Source organism: Neltuma alba, unplaced genomic scaffold, assembly GCF_004799145.2.
Source record: "Neltuma alba isolate B1F8T4 unplaced genomic scaffold, ASM479914v2 tig00013860_pilon, whole genome shotgun sequence".
NCBI lineage: Eukaryota > Viridiplantae > Streptophyta > Magnoliopsida > Fabales > Fabaceae > Neltuma > Neltuma alba.
In genome coordinates this window covers 23901-41671 of record NW_021637939.1, presented here as the reverse complement: position 1 = coordinate 41671, position 17771 = coordinate 23901, and the positions used below count along the sequence as shown (strand labels likewise).

General features: G+C 37.0%; 2 protein-coding genes across 2 annotated transcripts; both read left to right on the top strand.

The window, feature by feature from the left end:
- Window positions 1-8577, top strand: LOC114739281 (exocyst complex component SEC3A). The gene is made up of 19 exons (XM_028927331.1): window positions 1-311; window positions 981-1051; window positions 2160-2240; window positions 2427-2494; window positions 2591-2693; window positions 2897-3045; window positions 3394-3511; window positions 4099-4203; window positions 4851-4952; window positions 5033-5170; window positions 5570-5698; window positions 5785-5865; window positions 5942-6016; window positions 6235-6408; window positions 6491-6641; window positions 6764-6828; window positions 7425-7595; window positions 7676-7755; window positions 8499-8577. Exons 1-19 carry the CDS (start codon window positions 137-139, stop codon window positions 8575-8577), a joined length of 2115 nt encoding a protein of 704 aa, XP_028783164.1. The 5' UTR covers window positions 1-136.
- Window positions 8578-12927: 4350 nt separating this feature from the next.
- LOC114739285 (octanoyltransferase LIP2p, chloroplastic) lies at window positions 12928-14963 on the top strand. Its single transcript, XM_028927334.1, has 5 exons — window positions 12928-13148; window positions 13261-13640; window positions 13715-13979; window positions 14091-14241; window positions 14578-14963. The coding sequence occupies exons 2-5, from the start codon at window positions 13495-13497 to the stop codon at window positions 14787-14789; spliced, it is 774 nt and encodes a 257-aa protein (XP_028783167.1). The 5' UTR covers window positions 12928-13148; window positions 13261-13494; the 3' UTR covers window positions 14790-14963.
- The last annotated feature ends 2808 nt before the right edge of the window (window positions 14964-17771 follow it).

Here is a 17771-nt window from a genome sequence, read left to right as displayed (position 1 = left end):
AGGTATAGAGTTCGTCTTGTATAGTAAAAGGAGTCAATAGCAGTTTTGTAAATACTCCTCTCCATCCTCTGTTTACTTCTTCTTCCTCAATTGGGATCTTTGAGATCGGATTCGGAAAGCTTACGATACGTAAGAAATGGCGAAATCCAGTGTCGACGATGCTGAACTCCGGCGAGCATGTGAAGCTGCAATAGAGGACCCCAAGGAGAAGGTCGTCACGTCGATCCGTGTTGCGAAGGGTCATGGGCTCTGGGGAAAGTCTGTCAAGCTAGGCCGTCAAATGGCCAAGCCTAGGGTTCTCGCTCTATCCAGTACGTAACTGTCCTCTTTCTGCAATTTTCAGCTTTGTTTCTCTAAATTAAATTCACCTATTGAGGTTGAATCTAAGACCATTTGGTGGCGTTTCAACTGAATTTCGGAATTTTGCATTAGATGAACGAACAAGACTAAAATGAATGTTCAGAATGCTTAATTTTCACTTCTTCCTTAAACTGCATTAGAACACTCGGGGCTAAACCCTTTAGGGCTCACCACGGAGACCAAATATGCCAGTCATTTTTAACTTAAACTTGTACTTTCTGTACAACAATCCATACTACTTATATCTGCCATATCTTTTTCTCGAAGTCTAAGGGAAACTTTTTAAATGGAATATCGTCTCTTGGTGATTGCTTTTCATCTCAGGTTCCTAAGGGATACCATATCCCTGAGCAAATGGCTTTAAAAATAATCCTTAATTAGCGTTTAAGTTACTTTGATAATCCAGTTATTATCTATAAATGTGGAATGATAATTACATCATCCAATAGCATTGTTAGAATACCACTACAATACTGTTTTATTGTGAGATATTGACTTGGACTTTAACTGGGTGGGAAAATATTTAGGTGTTTGAAGTTACCTTGCTATTTGTTAGGTACATGAGAACTTGTTGAATTCTTGTTTTTGGCATCCTATTAAGATCTTGCCATTTTGTGCAGTAAATTCTAAAGGTCAGAGAAAAACTGCTTTTCTTCGAGTCTTAAAGTATACAACAGGAGGTGTTCTTGAGGTGATAGTCTCCTATCCTCTCTTTGGAATGAACTTAATTTTTAGTGCCTGTGTGGTAGTGAATTGATGAGCCCTTTTCAGTTGTTTTCTCTTATTTATTTTTTGCTGGTTTTTCTTTGTTTTAGGAGGATACCAATGAATTCTCCTTTGTATTTTTTTTCTCTCCTAACAAAGATTCCTATCACCCTGGGGGAAAATTTTTCCCCATCTGTTCTCTTTGGAGCATCTCAAGAAAAATAACAATACAACAACAACAATCAGCTTATCCTGCTAGGTGGTGTTGGCTAATGGCTAAACTGATTGCGTGAAGCCACTGTGCTCTATCTCCAGGAAAATAACAATATCCCGGCTTATAAGCCGCTTTCTTTAGCCTTTTTTTTTTTAAAAAAAAAAAACCCTTTTCATGACCATACTGATAGTGGGTGCTCATCCCATGCTTGTTACCCCCTTAAAAATCAATATATATCCTGTTAATTTATCTTGGTTTTGCTTGAAGTACTGCATAGTTTTTATGGTTCCTTATTGGTGTTTAACTGTTTATTGTTAATGTTGTCAGAGTTATTTTATTTTAATATCTTCAATCATGTTACCATTAGCCCTCCTGCAATTGCGCCTACATGGGGGAACTACGAGAATGAATTGTAAATCTAATTATCATGTGAATGAGTCACAACTCACAAGTCATAACTCTAGTTATTACACCATACGTATTCATATGCTCCAAAACCTAAAGTTATGTCATTTTCTGTTTGTCAATGAATCATTCAATGTCTAAAATTAAATGATTAGGTACAAGCTAACCCCTCTATCTCAAGTGCTTTGTGCACGAAACATACTGACCTCAACAAACCTTTAATTTAACTTGTATATTCTGTTCATGGCGGGGATGGTAAACTGAACTTTGGTTGGCTGATACTTCAATATTGACGTCAGAAGAAACAAACTAGTTATGCTTCTCCTATCTTCATAGAAGAAACAAACAAACTAGAACTGGCTTAGTTGATACTGGACACTGCATGTTAACAATGCGGTCCTTTTTCCTGTGAATTTTCTCTGGTTAAAGATGCTATCCTGTTGTATTGTAAAATTGATTTCACCCCTCATTGCAGCCTGCAAAGATATACAAGCTTAGGCACCTTTCAAAAGTGGAAGTGATAGCCAATGATCCCAGTGGATGTACCTTCACACTGGTAATTGTTCATTCTTCCATACTATAGAAGAATTATTTTTGCTCTAAACTTATTATTCTCAGTTTGGCACTGAAATGATATGAGAGGCAGTTTTTTTTTTTTTTTTTTCATCTCCTGATTGGGAGTTGCTTTTTCTTGATACCTTTCTATATGATATTCTTTGTGTGACGAATGTACATCTTGTAGGGGTTTGATAACCTCAGAAACCAGAGCGTAGCTCCTCCTCAATGGACAATGCGCAATATAGATGACAGGTTATATTGTTGAGAGAACATGCTCAATTTAATTGTTGTCTTCCATATCAGTAGAGATTGTTGAATTATCTCTTTAAATTTCTTTTTTCTTTGTAGGAATCGTCTGCTGCTTAGCATCTTGAATATGTCAAAGGATCTTCTAGGCCACCTTCCTAAAGTTGTTGGTATTGATGTTGTGGAGTTGTCTCTCTGGGCGAAGGTACATGTGTTTGTCCTATTCAGTGTAAACTTACAATAAATATGTGCCTAGTTTTTATTAACGTATTATGTATGGTTCATCTCATCACTCCAAAGATATTGCCATTTAGTTTGTTGGGTTTTAAGTCATGATTGCAAGTTATTGTTGTGGATGTTGAGTTTTTTTTTTTTCCTTGCTAATAATTTCCTATAATTGTGAGATAGGCCAACGTACCTCCAGTTTCCACACAAAGGAGTCCACAAGGTGGTGCTCCCGTTGCATCTGCTGTGACACAGCCTGAAATGAAAGTTGCCGTTGAAAAGGAACTTGTCTCGCAAGCAGAGGAAGAGGACATGGAGACTCTTTTGGGAACGTAAGTTCTGTTCCTTGTCCTAAATTTTATTATAGAGCCAAATAGAAGAGACGAACATAATTTTTCATAATGGAGGAGACGGCTGCATTTCTGCCATTTCTTAGCAATGTGTAGTAATATACTCAAGAGTCCTGCTAGCCAGTCCCTATTTTATGGTTGATGCTGACAAGAGGATTCCAGAGATTAGTAACCAATACTGAACGCTAAACTTGTGACATATATGCTGAAAGAGTGTAATCAATTAGTGATGTTGGTCGAACACACTTGACATTCGGGTTTGTTCTTTTTTTTCCTTTTCACAGATGTGGATGGACACAACTAACTACTTAACATTCTTAAAATGTGCAGTTATGTTATTGGTAATGGTGAAGCAGAAGAATTTTCCGAAAGGTTGAAGAGAGAACTCCAGGCTCTTGAAGCAGCAAATGTGCATGCCATTTTAGAAAGCGAACCTATGATAGAAGAGGTATAATGAACAAAATAAATGGCCTTTGTTTTGCTGGTATATGTTCTTGTTTGTTGCATATCCCTGTATAGACATCCCTTCATTGATATGGTCAGTGGCAGCTAAGTTTTCTATCTGAGTTTAGAAGGATGGACTTCGCTTGGCCTTTATGTTGTATAAATTGTGCAATAAGCATTTTAAACACATTCGGCTGATTTTTGCTTGAGGCTAACCAATTTACCTGATTTTACCTACTACTTAAAGCTTCCAATTCATGCCAGTATCATGAGCAGAGAAAGCATTTCATTATTGTTCTGACCATTCGATCTGTTACTATGTGATTGGAAAATGATACTTCGTATCTGCACTATTGACTTTGACTTTGGCATGAGATTATCCAGTTAGCCTGATTTTAGCCCTTGTTTGAAGCTTCCAGTTAGTGCCGATACTTGAACTGAGACTGTTGCTTTGAACCATTAGAGCTGTCATTGTATGATAAAAAAAATATGATGATATGTTATACAAATTTTCAGGTTACTCATAACTAGCTTTTATAGAATTATTTGAACTTCTTGTCCTATTTGCGATTCTTTTATTGATGCCTTCAGGTGTTGCAAGGGCTTGACACAGCAATGAGTTGTGTGGAAGACATGGATGAATGGTTAGGCATCTTCAATGTGAAACTTCGGCACATGAGGGAGGATATTGAATCGGTAGGGGCTTGTGCATGTGAAGTTGGTTGTATACTTTGTCCACCAATGGTTGTTATGGCTGTGCCTCAGTATGTCATTGTTCATCTGTTTAGTTTTTTCACTTCCCCTGTTGAAAGCATGTTCATGAGTTAATTTTGTTGTCAGCAAAAGTCACCATTGTGACAATGCCTTTGGTGTTACTTCATTTGTTTTCTTGGTAGCTGACAGTGAATATTTTGATAAAATCATTTTTGCCACATTTGGTTCCAACAGAATCTTTAAAAATTAGAACACTAATAAAAGGAGTATAAAAAAATGTTACAAAAGGCTCCATATCTTGACACTGAATTATGTGCGCTTTTACTTGAAGATAATTTCCCTTTCAGTTACCATCGAAGGTGCCTTTGGTGAACCTTGGGTATGTCTTCGGAATTGTTTCTGTTGACTAGCTTTAGAGGGTTTGGCACTTTGGCAAGAGTGCTGCTCAATGAGAGGTTACGTTTATGATGATTGTTTATGGAAAACAGCAATTTTGTGATTAGTATGAAAGTTATTTCTGCCTTGAATGAGAATTCTCAGTTTTATTTATCTAAACTGTGCCTTGGATATTTTTCTGTTTGTGGAATGATCTCTTCTTGATTTGTCTCAGTACCTTATGTGATGTTTAGATAGAAACTCGCAATAACAATTTGGAAATGCAATCTGTGAATAACAAAGCTCTTATTGAGGAGCTTGATAAGCTTGTTGAGCGACTACGGGTCCCTTCTGAGGTATTCTTTAAGCGGGTGAATTGAATCCTTTTTTGAATTTAACTAACTTTGGTAATTATGTAAACGTTTTCATTGTGTAGTATGCAGCATGTCTGACCGGAGGTTCATTTGATGAGGCAAGAATGATTCAAAATGTTGAAGCATGTGAATGGTTGACTGGAGCCTTGCGTGGTCTTGAAGGGCCTTATCTGGATCCTGCTTATGCAAACATGAGAGCTGTATTTTCTCTTGCTTGCTTTTAGTTTCTCTCATAAAATTCAATTTTTGAAGTAGAATTTTAAATTTAATGACATGTATATGTAGTGTATCAAGTTAGAGTTAATAGTAGCAAGTAATCAGATGGGTCAAGATTACTGCAAAAACCATTCATGCAAAGATTAAAAAAAAAAAAAAAAAAGCTTGTTACACATCTTGTGGCGTTCTGTTCATTATCTAACCAGCGATTTGTGATATAATGATTATTAATCACTCCTGTCACCTTTCACCTGCAATTAGTCTTCAGAGAATTTTGGCATCCCAAGGCCAATAGATCGCTCCTGCTGTGTAGATACTTTTTATATGCATGGGACCTAATGTTATCTATTTTAATGGTGGTTCCTTACTTCCTTCTCCACCAGGTTAAAGAAAAGCGTGCAGAACTTGAAAAGTTAAAATCTACCTTTGTCAGGAGAGCTTCAGAGTTCTTAAGAAATTATTTTGCTAGTTTGGTGGATTTCATGATAAGCGATAAAAGTTATTTCTCTCAGGTACTTTTGATTTAAACTCCTAATAAAAGTATATTTTAAAGAGTCTTCGAAATTTAAGTACATCATGGCATGATTGCTTTAAACAGCGTGGACAATTGAAGAGGCCAGATCATGCAGACTTGCGGTACAAATGTAGGACATATGCACGACTTCTGCAGCATTTAAAGGTTAACAACATCTTGCATCTACATGTTTATTATTTTCTTTTCTTGGCTTTCTCTGACGTATACTGTGCACTTGCAGAGTCTGGATAAAAATTGCCTGGGCTCACTGAGGAAAGCTTATTGCAGTTCACTTAACTTGCTTCTTCGCAGGGAGGTCTGAGATTTCAAATTAGTCATACACCTTGTTGTTTGTCTCTTAATTATCTCTGGCTAAAGTTCTTGCTAGCAGCAAAAAGGAACATAAGATAATGTAACTCATAGGTTTAAGAATTCTTGTTGTAGGTTTTATGTGCGGATCTTTTGATTTGATGCTTCAGTAGAATAATATGTGTGCGTGTGTATAATGTTTGAATTGTTTGCTGTCTTCCACAGGCTCGTGAGTTTGCAAATGAGCTTCGTGCTAGCACTAAAGCATCAAGAAATCCAACTGTTTGGCTTGAAGGTTCGACAGGTTCTGGTCAGAATGTAAATGCTGCTGACACTTCTACAGTGTCTGAGGCTTATGCAAAGATGCTCACGATTTTTATTCCACTTCTGGTGGATGAGGTAACAGCCCTCATATTCATTGATCTTCAAAACATAGTTACTCTTATTGCATTTAATGTGTTTTTCATGTCTTGTACTGCAGAGCTCCTTCTTTGCACACTTTATGTGCTTTGAAGTTCCCACGCTAGTTCCTCCAGGTGGCATTGTAAATGGTAATAAAACTGGATATGATGATGATGCCAATGATGATGATCTCGGAATTATGGACATTGACGACAATGACAGCAAGCCAGGTACATGTGCCTCACTTTCTGCAAATATCCTTTCTTCACAGTGCATATAAAATATATTGTACTTTGATTTTCTCTGATACAATCATTTTTTCCACAATGTGACCATTTGCTTCATTTCGTAGGTAAAAGTTCTGTTGAGCTTGCAGCTTTAAATGAATCACTCCAGGATTTGCTCGATGGCATCCAAGTATGTGTAGTTGCTCTACCTTTTTGAGCTTCTTGTATTTGTGAAATAAAGTGTTCGCTTCTTCTGTTCTTGCATGATATTTTTGTCACCTAGAGGAATTTTTTTTTTTGGGGGGGGGGGGTTCATTTTCCAGCTGAAGTGTCGTCTTCTGTATCTCTCTGAACTGTTTTGCTGGCTATTAAAACAACTTAATTGCCATTGAGCTGATCCTTAAAAGGAAACTGTTAACAAGTTAACAGTCTGCATATGTATCCTACAGAGAAAACTTGGGAAGCAAGGGAACAGTGGAAGGTGACAGTTAGACCCATAACAGAATATAGCTTCTAGGATTCTGTAACTCTGGTATGCATGGTAACCTTTAAAGTGACGGCTAACAGGTGTTTAAAACACCAATGGAAGAAAACATTTAGTCTATCAGATGTCAATATCATTGATTTTCTTATAGACTCTGCATGGGCTGTTTCAAGCTATAGGGCAAATCTGATAAACATACTGCTTCTTATGGTTTAACACTTGTATGTAATTTTTGGCATGTTATTTGGCATATGATAAGTTCATAGATGTTACTGGTAGTAAGCTGCTTTATGTTATTGCAGGAAGACTTCTATGCTGTTGTGGATTGGGCATATAAGATTGATCCTCTGCGCTGCATATCAATGCATGGAATAACAGAGCGCTATCTCTCTGGTCAGAAAGCAGACGCAGCAGGATTTGTTCGCCTTCTTCTTGGTCACCTAGAGTCTAGGATATCCATGCAGTTCAGCCGTGTATGTGGCTAACACTATTAAAATTGCTATTGCGCCAAATCTATGCTGAAGCTAACCCAATTAAAGAAATCTTGCTGTAGTTTGTTGATGAAGCTTGCCATCAAATTGAAAGAAATGAACGCAATGTTCGCCAAATGGGGGTCTTATCGTATATTCCCAGGTGATTAGGATCCTTGGTTCTCTCTTTTTGTACCAAAAAGAATGCAAGTGCTTATGTATAATAGATTGGGCACTTGTCTGCATTCTTGTTGAGTTTCATAGAAAAATATAGACCTACAACAATATCCTCCCTAAATGCTGTGGAAGGATCTTATTACCATCATTTGAGCTCTTTCTTATAGATTATAGTACTTTCTGATCCTGGTCTTCTTCAAACTGCATTAGCTATTTCTACTAATTTCTAGTTTCCAAAGGAGTATGCTTTACCCGTGAAAATGATTTTTCAACTTTTTTCCCCCAACGAAGTGATATCATGCAATCACAGAAAAATAACCTCATATTCAAATGCAATGTTTTTACTTTGATTTTTTGTTTATCCAGTATTCTTTCAAACATGAATCTCTTAATATTTCTGTTAAGAAATCATTAATTCTCACCCCTGCTGTGATTAGTTTTCTTTTTTAGTTTAAACTCTGTACATTTTATGTCTACTTCTGCAGATCTCTAACTTTGCCTAGCTGGCCTCAGACCACGGTGCTTTGGTTTTTGACAGTTAAAGTTGTTATATTTACATCCATGTGCATCTGATATCCATCAAAACAAAATGCGTTTTGTTATTGAAATTGTTGTGAAATTCAAATTTTGCATGAGGAAGAAGTTACCATTAACTGTCTTGTTTGTTGTTAATATCTTAGTTTCTTGTAAGGATCAATATCATATGTTTTCGTAATTTTTTTGGCATAGATTTGCAACCCTTGCTACACGGATGGAACAGTACATTCAGTCTAGGGACTTGGTTGACCAGGCATACACAAATTTGTGAGTGATTCCCTTAAATAAGTGGTTTGTTCTCAACTATTTGCGGTTCATGATGGAGAGACATGAAATCTCACAGAGAACATTCTAGTTAAAGGCTTAAGCAAGACGCAAAACACTTTAGAGCAAGATAAAGTAAAACACTTGTTCCTGCCATTTCTTCTAGAGTGTTTTTGAAGCTACTTCACTTTGTCATACATGTGCCACCCCCACTCATGCAAACATATTTCTTTTAATTTTTGGGGGGGGGGGGGGGATCAGATTATGCAATGGGTGTGAGCGTCTTTCAAAATAAGAGTATATCATTGTGTAAAACAAAAAGATCTCTTAAGTTGAATTCTCAATAGTTTTTCTTTCAAAGGAAGTAATTTTCTCTATATTGCTGAATCACACTTATATCTCAATTAACTTGAGTTTCTTCAGTAATTTTATCTGCTCGGCATATTATTTTGCCAGTCCACTGGCTTTACAGCTCATAATTTCTTGCTGAATTTATCAATTACTGCTAGAAATAAGGAGTCATTTGTGAGTTTGGAATTAATAGCCTCGTAAAACCCGATGGGGCGGATGGGCCACTTCAATGGTCTAACGCTAGTAATAAGGAGTCATTTATTTTGAGTGTTTTTGAAGCTACTTCACTTTGTCATACATGTGCCACCCCCACTCATGCAAACATATTTCTTTTAATTTTTGGGGGGGGGGGGAATCAGATTATGCAATGGGTGTGAGCGTCTTTCAAAATAGAGTATATCATTGTGTAAAACAAAAAGATCTCTTAAGTTGAATTCTCAATAGTTTTTCTTTCAAAGGAAGTAATTTTCTCTATATTGCTGAATCACACTTATATCTCAATTAACTTGAGTTTCTTCAGTAATTTATCTGCTCGGCATATTTATTTTGCCAGTCCACTGGCTTTACAGCTCATAATTTCTTGCTGAATTTATCAATTACTGCTAGAAATAAGGAGTCATTTGTGAGTTTGGAATTAATAGCCTCCTAAAACCCGATGGGGCGGATGGGCCACTTCAATGGTCTAACGCTAGTAATAAGCTCATTTATTTTCCAGTGATGAACTCTTCCTTTTCATTTTACTTTTATTATTTGAATCTTTTGTTCTTGTTATCATGTTTTCCTGATTCAAGATGCAATAATCCATGTCAGTAAATTGTTTCTTGGTTTACATTTTGCCTCACAGGTTAGCATAATGTTCGCAACTTTGGAAAAAATTGCACAAACAGATCCAAAGTATGCAGATATATTTCTTTTAGAGAACTATGCGGCATTTCAAAATAGGTGAATGGCTATCTTTCCAATCTGCCAAGAGGAAGTTGTGTCTGTTCCTTCTTTTATGTTGATTTTGAAAGGAAGACACTGACTTCACATGCTCTGTTCATTCTGCTCAGTTGTATGATCTTGCCAATGTCGTTCCCACTTTGGCTAAGTTTACCATCAGGCCAGTGAAGCCTATGAACAAGCTTGCACACGCCATATTAGTATGATTATTTATTATGTAAGTGATTTCTTTCTTTTTCAGGTCATTTTGTCAAACACTAAAATACATATAGTATGTTGAACTCACTCAGTATCCTTTCTTTCTTCCTCTTTTTCCTTTGGAAAGCAATTTGAACGTCTCTTCCAGTTTGGCAAAAGGATTGAGGACTTGATGTTTACGGTTGCCTCCGAAGAGGTTAGTGATTATTGCTGTGTATAATTCTTTTGTGATATAAGCTTCCTCGATGCACCTTCTCAATGGATCTGGAATTCTAACTAAGACAACTGGTTCCTAGTTTTCACGTGGTGGAACCAAAGTCACATTACTATTTGGGACATTCAACTATGTTCGTGATTTCATAATATTCTCTTGGGGAGGATAAAGAATTTTCTTATATTGGTGTCTTCCTGAAAATACTAGAGGATCAAAGTGGTTGAGGATGTCTGCATGGGGTAGTAAATACTATATTCACGGGTATACAAAAATTTTTCAAAAAATTAACATGACTGAATTTCATCAACAACCTGGTTTTGATTAAAGTATCGTCTGTAGGGGTGCCACCACTTCAAGATACATGTAAAAGTAGCAAGAGTGATTAAAAGAATTAAAAAAAAAAACTAGATGAAGCATTCACTAGCTTGGTAAGCAAGCAAATCTAATGATGCTTGCACAATCTTTCATTGATAAACCTGCAGACCATGCAGGTTTGTGAATGGAAAGATTATACGAGAGAACATGCATGTAGATAATGTGTGCGCGCTTGCCCAAAAAAAAAAAAAAAAGATAATGCGTGTCTGTAGATGAATGATTTCTGATGTAGTTACCCCAAAATTATGACAGAAAGAGTTTCTCGACAAGTACGAAAATTTTGCCCAGCTTGTCGCTAAGATCTACCCTACAGAAACAATGCCAACTGTTGCTGAGATGAGGGACCTTTTGGCTTCCATGTAAAGTTTCCTGTTATTTTCTATTACATGAGGTGTAATCATTCTTTTTCCCGCCATGGTATGTAATTATATTTATTCAATCACTTGTATTAATGATTTGAAAGGGACCCCTTGCTGCTTCTTTTAACGCAAATTTGATGTGGTAGTCTCATTTGTTTTGATTGTGTTTTGCAACACATTATATTCAGAGCCACAAAGGTTAATCGTGTATAATTTATAATTTTTAAAAGAAAATAAAAGTAAAATTTGAGCTACTGATTCTGAAAATGCTACCTTCACGTGAAAGGGGCCAAGCAGCTTCAATCAGGAAATCCATGACCCTTTTTCTTCCCCAGGTGTCCAATAAGACCCCTCCAAAACATGAGAGGCAGGGCAGGTGTCCAGGAACATGTCTGCAGGAAAGATGGATATATTTTAGGGAGGATTAGCCAACGAGTGTTGAAGATTCAGAGCTCAGACGACATGAGTCTGCCTACGGGTTTTGAGTTTTGACCCCAGTTGAGGAATTTTCATTTTTCCCAGCAAGGCGGGGGTTCTTTTTCACCTCAACCGTCGTCACGAAGCGCAAGTGAGAAATCGGCCATCCATTGCGGCTTGCGCGTGTGCAACATTAGTCATCGAAGTATAAAAATTATAGGTCGCAATATTTATAAATTGTGAATGTGGATGGTAGCATTCGCATCAAATCCCATACAATGAACGGGAGAATGATCCTCGCCAGAACTCCCTTTCCATTCAATCCATATCTGCTGAACATTCTGACGGAATTTTTTTCCTGGTGAGTAGAAATTGAAGGAAACTGATAGTGGCAGAAACAGGAATTTGGCCGCGTTTGGCTCACCGAAGGTAAATTGTGAGAAAATCTTTTTAAAAAAGAAAAAGAGGAAAGAAAGGGAAAATTTAGAAAAATGTTTCGTTGATTATGAAAGTGAAAGATGTTTGACAGGAAAGATGATATTTCATTTGCATAAAAGGTAGAAAAGAAAGAAGAATATGACTGTACATTATCCAAAATTCCCTTCATCTAACAAAATCAGCAAATACTTTTGCTCAAAAAAAAAAAAACAAAATCAGCAAATACTATTCATTTTAAGTTTTTAACACTAAAATTGTAAAAATAATTGTTCTTTATTATCGAAATTGTTATTTTAAAAAAATAGGTGCATGGTAATTTTAGTTTTCGATGATAAAAATTAAAATGATAATGTTCATTTGACAAAAATCATTTTTTAATAAAAATTATTTAAATGATTAAAATATGAAAACAACCTAAATAAATTTCCCATTGGTATTATTGAAATAAATTGACAAAGATAACAGTTGGAAAAATTGTAAATAAAGACCTCCAAATATCTAAAATTATGATTTGAGACTCTCAATTTGAGAAATAACAAATAAGGACCCGGTCTTAAATTGCAAATATAAAATATTGGTGAAATGTTTGAAATACTCCTCAGCCAGATTGTGATTTAGTCTACTGAAATTATTATTCTCTAAAGTGAACTTATCATTTTTCATACTCAACTTGTTATTTGGTATTAGCCAAACTGTAATTTGATCTACTGAAGTTATCATTTGCTAGAGTGAACTTATTATTTCTCATAGTCAACTTGTCATTTGACTGAAAGGCATTTTAGACATTTCAACAAGATTTTATATTTGTAATTTGGGACCAGGTGCCTTGAAACTATTTTCTAAATTGAGAGTCTTAAATTATAATTTTATATATCTAGGGGTTTTTATTTGCAATTTTTTCAAGATACCTTTTCATTGGAAAACCGAAAAAAAGAAAAAAAGCCACAAAAAGATCACGCCGAAAGCTTCTCGTCTCGTCATTAACGCCTTCTTCTTCCTCTTCTTCCTTCTCATCCCACAAGCCTTAGAAGACATTGTTTATAATCTGTTCAGCGGCCTAGTACGCTGAGTTTCGTACTCTGCATTAACACTTCCTTGTTTTTATCGCCGGGCGGGAGTGTACCTGTAGCTGATCCCTTCTCCTTGCCCCGCGCTGCCGCCGCCTATTAAACCACTTCGATCCAATCCCGTATCCATCGTCTTCGATTGCTGGCTTTTCCAAATATTTTCTGATGAGTTGAAAGACAGCCGGCCTCCCCGAGATCCGTCTACATTCAGCTTCAGGTGCTTTTAATCCTAATCCCTTAATTTTATCTTCGGCTTTGCGTACAGGTTCTTTGTTTTGTTGCAGCTTGTCCGCAATGTTCTTAAATAGGATTTGTTTTTGCTCACTTAGGATGGCTAGTTGAAGGATTGAAGGCTGAGTATATTCTATACGTTTCGAATGGGAGACATTAAATTGAGAAGGCTGCGTCTAAAAATTTAGAAGGCTGAGTTTAAATTGTCATTCTTTAATGGCTTTGAGGAGTTTCCTGAACCAATTGGCTTACTAAGGCATCTTCGTCAAAGCTTCTGGAACAAAAATTAAGAGGATATTATATCAACTATTTATATTTGAAAGAGTCCGCCTATGGCTATGACCTTCTTGCTGTCTAATTCTTCAAGCTCAGTACTCGTATGCCCTTCTCTTTCTCAGTCAAAACTACTACACCGCAAGCCCCTAATATGGTGGAAGCCGGTCTCATCTTTCTCTGCAATTCATGCTCAGCGAAGGACGTGAGTTGCTTAATCTATTCTTGCTATTCGCTCAATCATATTCCTCAGTTTGAATGTAATCATGAATTGGGCAGCTGCGAGCTCATCGATTTGCACCGCCAGCAAATTCCGTATGAAGTGGCGTGGTCAATGCAGAAAGAGCTGGTCAGGGAAAAGAAGGCGCAGATAGAAGAGGAAGGAGAATGCACGGACACAATCATTGTTCTGCAACACCCACCAGTTTATACTTTAGGGACTGGCAGTTCCGAAGACAACCTCAATTTTGACTTTGATAATGCCCCTTTTGATATCTATAGAACTGAACGAGGAGGAGAAGTTACATACCACGGCCCTGGCCAGGTTTTTGCTCAAAATTACTTGTTATGTTGTGTTGAGATGAATGGATAGAAAAAACTGCAGCTTAAGAATCTGAATGTTTTACACGAATCCTAATTTGATGTTGCATTGTAGCTAGTAATGTACCCCATTATCAATCTTCGAAAGCACAACAAGGATCTTCATTGGTACCTCAGGAGCCTGGAGGAGGTCATCATCCGTGTTCTCTCTTCAACATTTTCAATTAAGGCTTCCCGGATTGAAGGTTTAACTGGTGTTTGGGTTGGTAAGTCTCTCAAATCCTATTTTGCTTATATGGAACTAGTCCACTTTAAAAATGAATTCCTTGTTCGATTCAGTTTCATCTCTCTATTTTATTCAGGCTCATCAAAATTCTCTAATTGTTAGCAAAATAATCGGGCGACGAGGCTATTGGATAAGAAAATTTTTCTTTTTGTTGCGTCACTTTTTGGATAAACTCTTTTAACATTTCAATTCTGTAAAACCTTAGACAAGACTAAAGATTCTACTTCCACATATCATGACCCTTCAATTTCAAGGCACTCAATTGTGCTTGCCATTGTGGCCATTTTAAGCATATTCTCATGGAAGTATGTTGCAGGAAGTCGGAAAGTGGCAGCAGTAGGCATCCGAGTATCCCAGTGGATAACCTATCATGGGATCGCCCTTAATGTCACCACCGATTTGACTCCTTTCAATTGGATTGTCCCATGCGGGATACGCGATCGTCAAATCGGAAGCATCAAAGGGTTACTGAAGGAACTTGGCTCATTCAACGGTGAAGAAAACAGCAGATTTGGTTCATCTAGATGATGCCACTCTCATTCACAATACTCACAAATCATTGGTTCAAGAGTTCTCGCATGTTTTTGAGCTTGAGTGCCTTCATAAAACAATTTCAGTACCAGGATCTTATGACAGGAGATTCTGAGCTGCCTTCATTCTATGATTATCCTTTTAGTAAAATTTGAACTTGCCAGCCAAGTTTCATTTAGACATTCCGTATTTAACATTTTTATTTTTGAACTTTTTAAATGATAAATTTAATTTTCAGAGAATTAGTTTTATTTTGAAAAAATAATAAAATTTTTAGTGCTGAAGTTTAAGTTATCAGTTCGGTTTGTGAAATTAATTTTTATTAATCAAGTCCTTAAAATTTCATAACCACAAGACACATAATTAGTTCAGATATGTAATTTCTAAAGAAAGATGTGGTTTAACTATTAACTCAAGAATAATAACCTCTTTATAATTTATCGACTACGGTAAAGATTATTGGCCTAAGGAGACTAAATAAAAATATAAAATTATGTATGGGAAATTTTAGGACTTGATTAATAAAAATCAGACTTCCCGACCAAATTTTGATGGGTAAACTAAGCTTGAGAAATCAAAAGTTTCAATATTCTTTTTAATTTATATTTATGAAAAGAAATATTTAAAATATAATTATAAAAGTTGATGTCGAAACTAATCTGAAAATAATCTGATCGCTAATAATTGTTGATGTGCGTTGAACATGGTGCCAAAGTCTCCTACTTTTGAAGGCCTGGTTCTCCAACGTCCCCTTCCTCTTCCAATAGGCTTTCAATGAGCATTTCTTTGTTCAAACTTCAAACACATGCTAAACCCCCCCGGGGGGGGGGGGCAAACAAAAACACAAGAGCACCAAAAAAAAAAAACAAAAAAGCATACTAACCTCAGAAAACACAAATTAATCAAAAATAACGACACCGTCCAATTAGAAACCCATAATGAGCTCGAGTCGCGCAGAGGCCGAAGACGTTTGATTCTCCAATGTCCCTCTTCCTCTACAAATCAAACATGATCCAAAGAAATATATACAGGAATGCTCCCCAAGGGAGGTCATCAATTGTCGGCTACAGGCCAAAAGTAACTTCATCAATGACCAGAGGCACCACCCCTACTGCTTGGAAGGTTCCCTAGGGGTGTTCACGGGACGGATCGAGACCGGGCAAGCCCGTCCGGTTCCGTCCCGGTGAACAGTAAGGGACAGATTTTCTATCCCGTGGTCCGTCCCGGGTTGTCCCGGTCCCAGTCCCGGTCGGGACGGGACGGATCGGGACAGGGACCGGGACGTCCCGAAATTATTATTTTTTAATTTTTTAATTTTTTTTAATTTTTTTAATTTTTTTTAAAAAATCTGATTTTTTTAATTATATTTTTTTGAGCTTAAATCTTATAAAACATCTTTTTTATTTGTTTGGGCACTCTTAAACAAAAGCTCAAAATATTACATATAATAGTTATTAAAAACTCTAAACAAAAGCTTTTAACACAATAAAAAACTTGCTAAAAATTCTAATCATCATAATCTCAAATCATTAACAAATATAAAAACTCTAAATAAATATATCCATAATTCCATACAATAGTCTCAAATCTTAAAAAAAATATGAAAAAATGATATTATAAAAAATTAAAAAAATTAATTTTTTTTTTTTTAAAAAAAGAACCGGGACGGGACCGGGACGGGACGACCCCGTCCCGTGTCCCGTCCCGTCCCGGTCCCTTTTTTGTCCCGTCCCGGTTTGTCCCGTCCCGAAAAATTTCAGGACGGATCCGTCCCGTCCCAATAGACCGGGACCAGAACGGGCCGACCGGGACGGGCCGGCCTTGAACACCCCTTTCCAATTCAGGGGATTTGGGGAGCCGCGACTTTGACCCACTTTTAAATGAAAGTCTATTTTCAATTTGCCGCTAAATCAACAGTGCGAAACTTCAACGATGGGCCAGCAAGGATGAACGCTCGCTTGTACAGATATCCCTTAATTGCCAATTGAACAGCACACCCGATTAAAAAGGGAGTTAATGTAACCAGGTATGCTAGGTACAATACACGAGAATGATACTTGTACAATAACCTTGAGGTTGAGGTAATGATCCCAGGCGATGATACTTTTCAACCAACAAAATCCAAAACAGCCTCATATAAAAGTCATTATTCCGACCACGAGGGATCATATCAATTCAATTTTGTAACGTCAATATGTGAAAGCTTACTTTGTTAACCAGCGCAATTCCCCTTTTCAAACTATCACATGATAAAAGTATTAGCAGAAAAGGGGTTCGATATCTAATATTTTTAATTAAGAAAAATGAATTCGGGATGCCGTCAGAGTAGTCGAATGTTTTGGACATGTCTAGTAGTTACAACTCACAACTGCAAATTACGGAGGAAATGGTCGGAAGTAACATATGGGGCATTAATTACAAACTAAGCCAACATAACACTTACAGTGGGAGGTGCGTAGGTCATGGATAGGAGCAGAGAAGAATGGTGGAGGGCCCTCAGGACGCAGTTGATGAACAACATGAGACCTTGGTTGAGAAATAATGGTCGGAGGGCTTCAAATTCGCCGGTCAAATGATTGAAACCCCACCTTTTGTTGCGTTTATCATTACACAGTCGACAATTGAGTTTGGTGCTTGGACGAATGGGCCCCCATTTCCCTCACGTGTTCCCTTATTATTCCTTACCGACCAAGACCCAGCCTGCACCCGTCCGTCACTCCCACAGCACATACCACCTGTGTTGATTAATGCTCATTAATTAATCAAGATTTTTTTTTTGTTTTGTTTTTCTGCATGTTTGAATAATTACGTTTCATAGTAACTGACATCAATCCATTATATAGCATCAGTCTCACTCTGCAGCGCATGGTTTGACACTATCTATTTTTATCTGGCAAAGCTCGCAAACAAAGGAAGGAATAATTTCAAGGCCACAACATGTACAGAAGGGGATCAGTGGTTTGCTTTGTGCAAATGAAT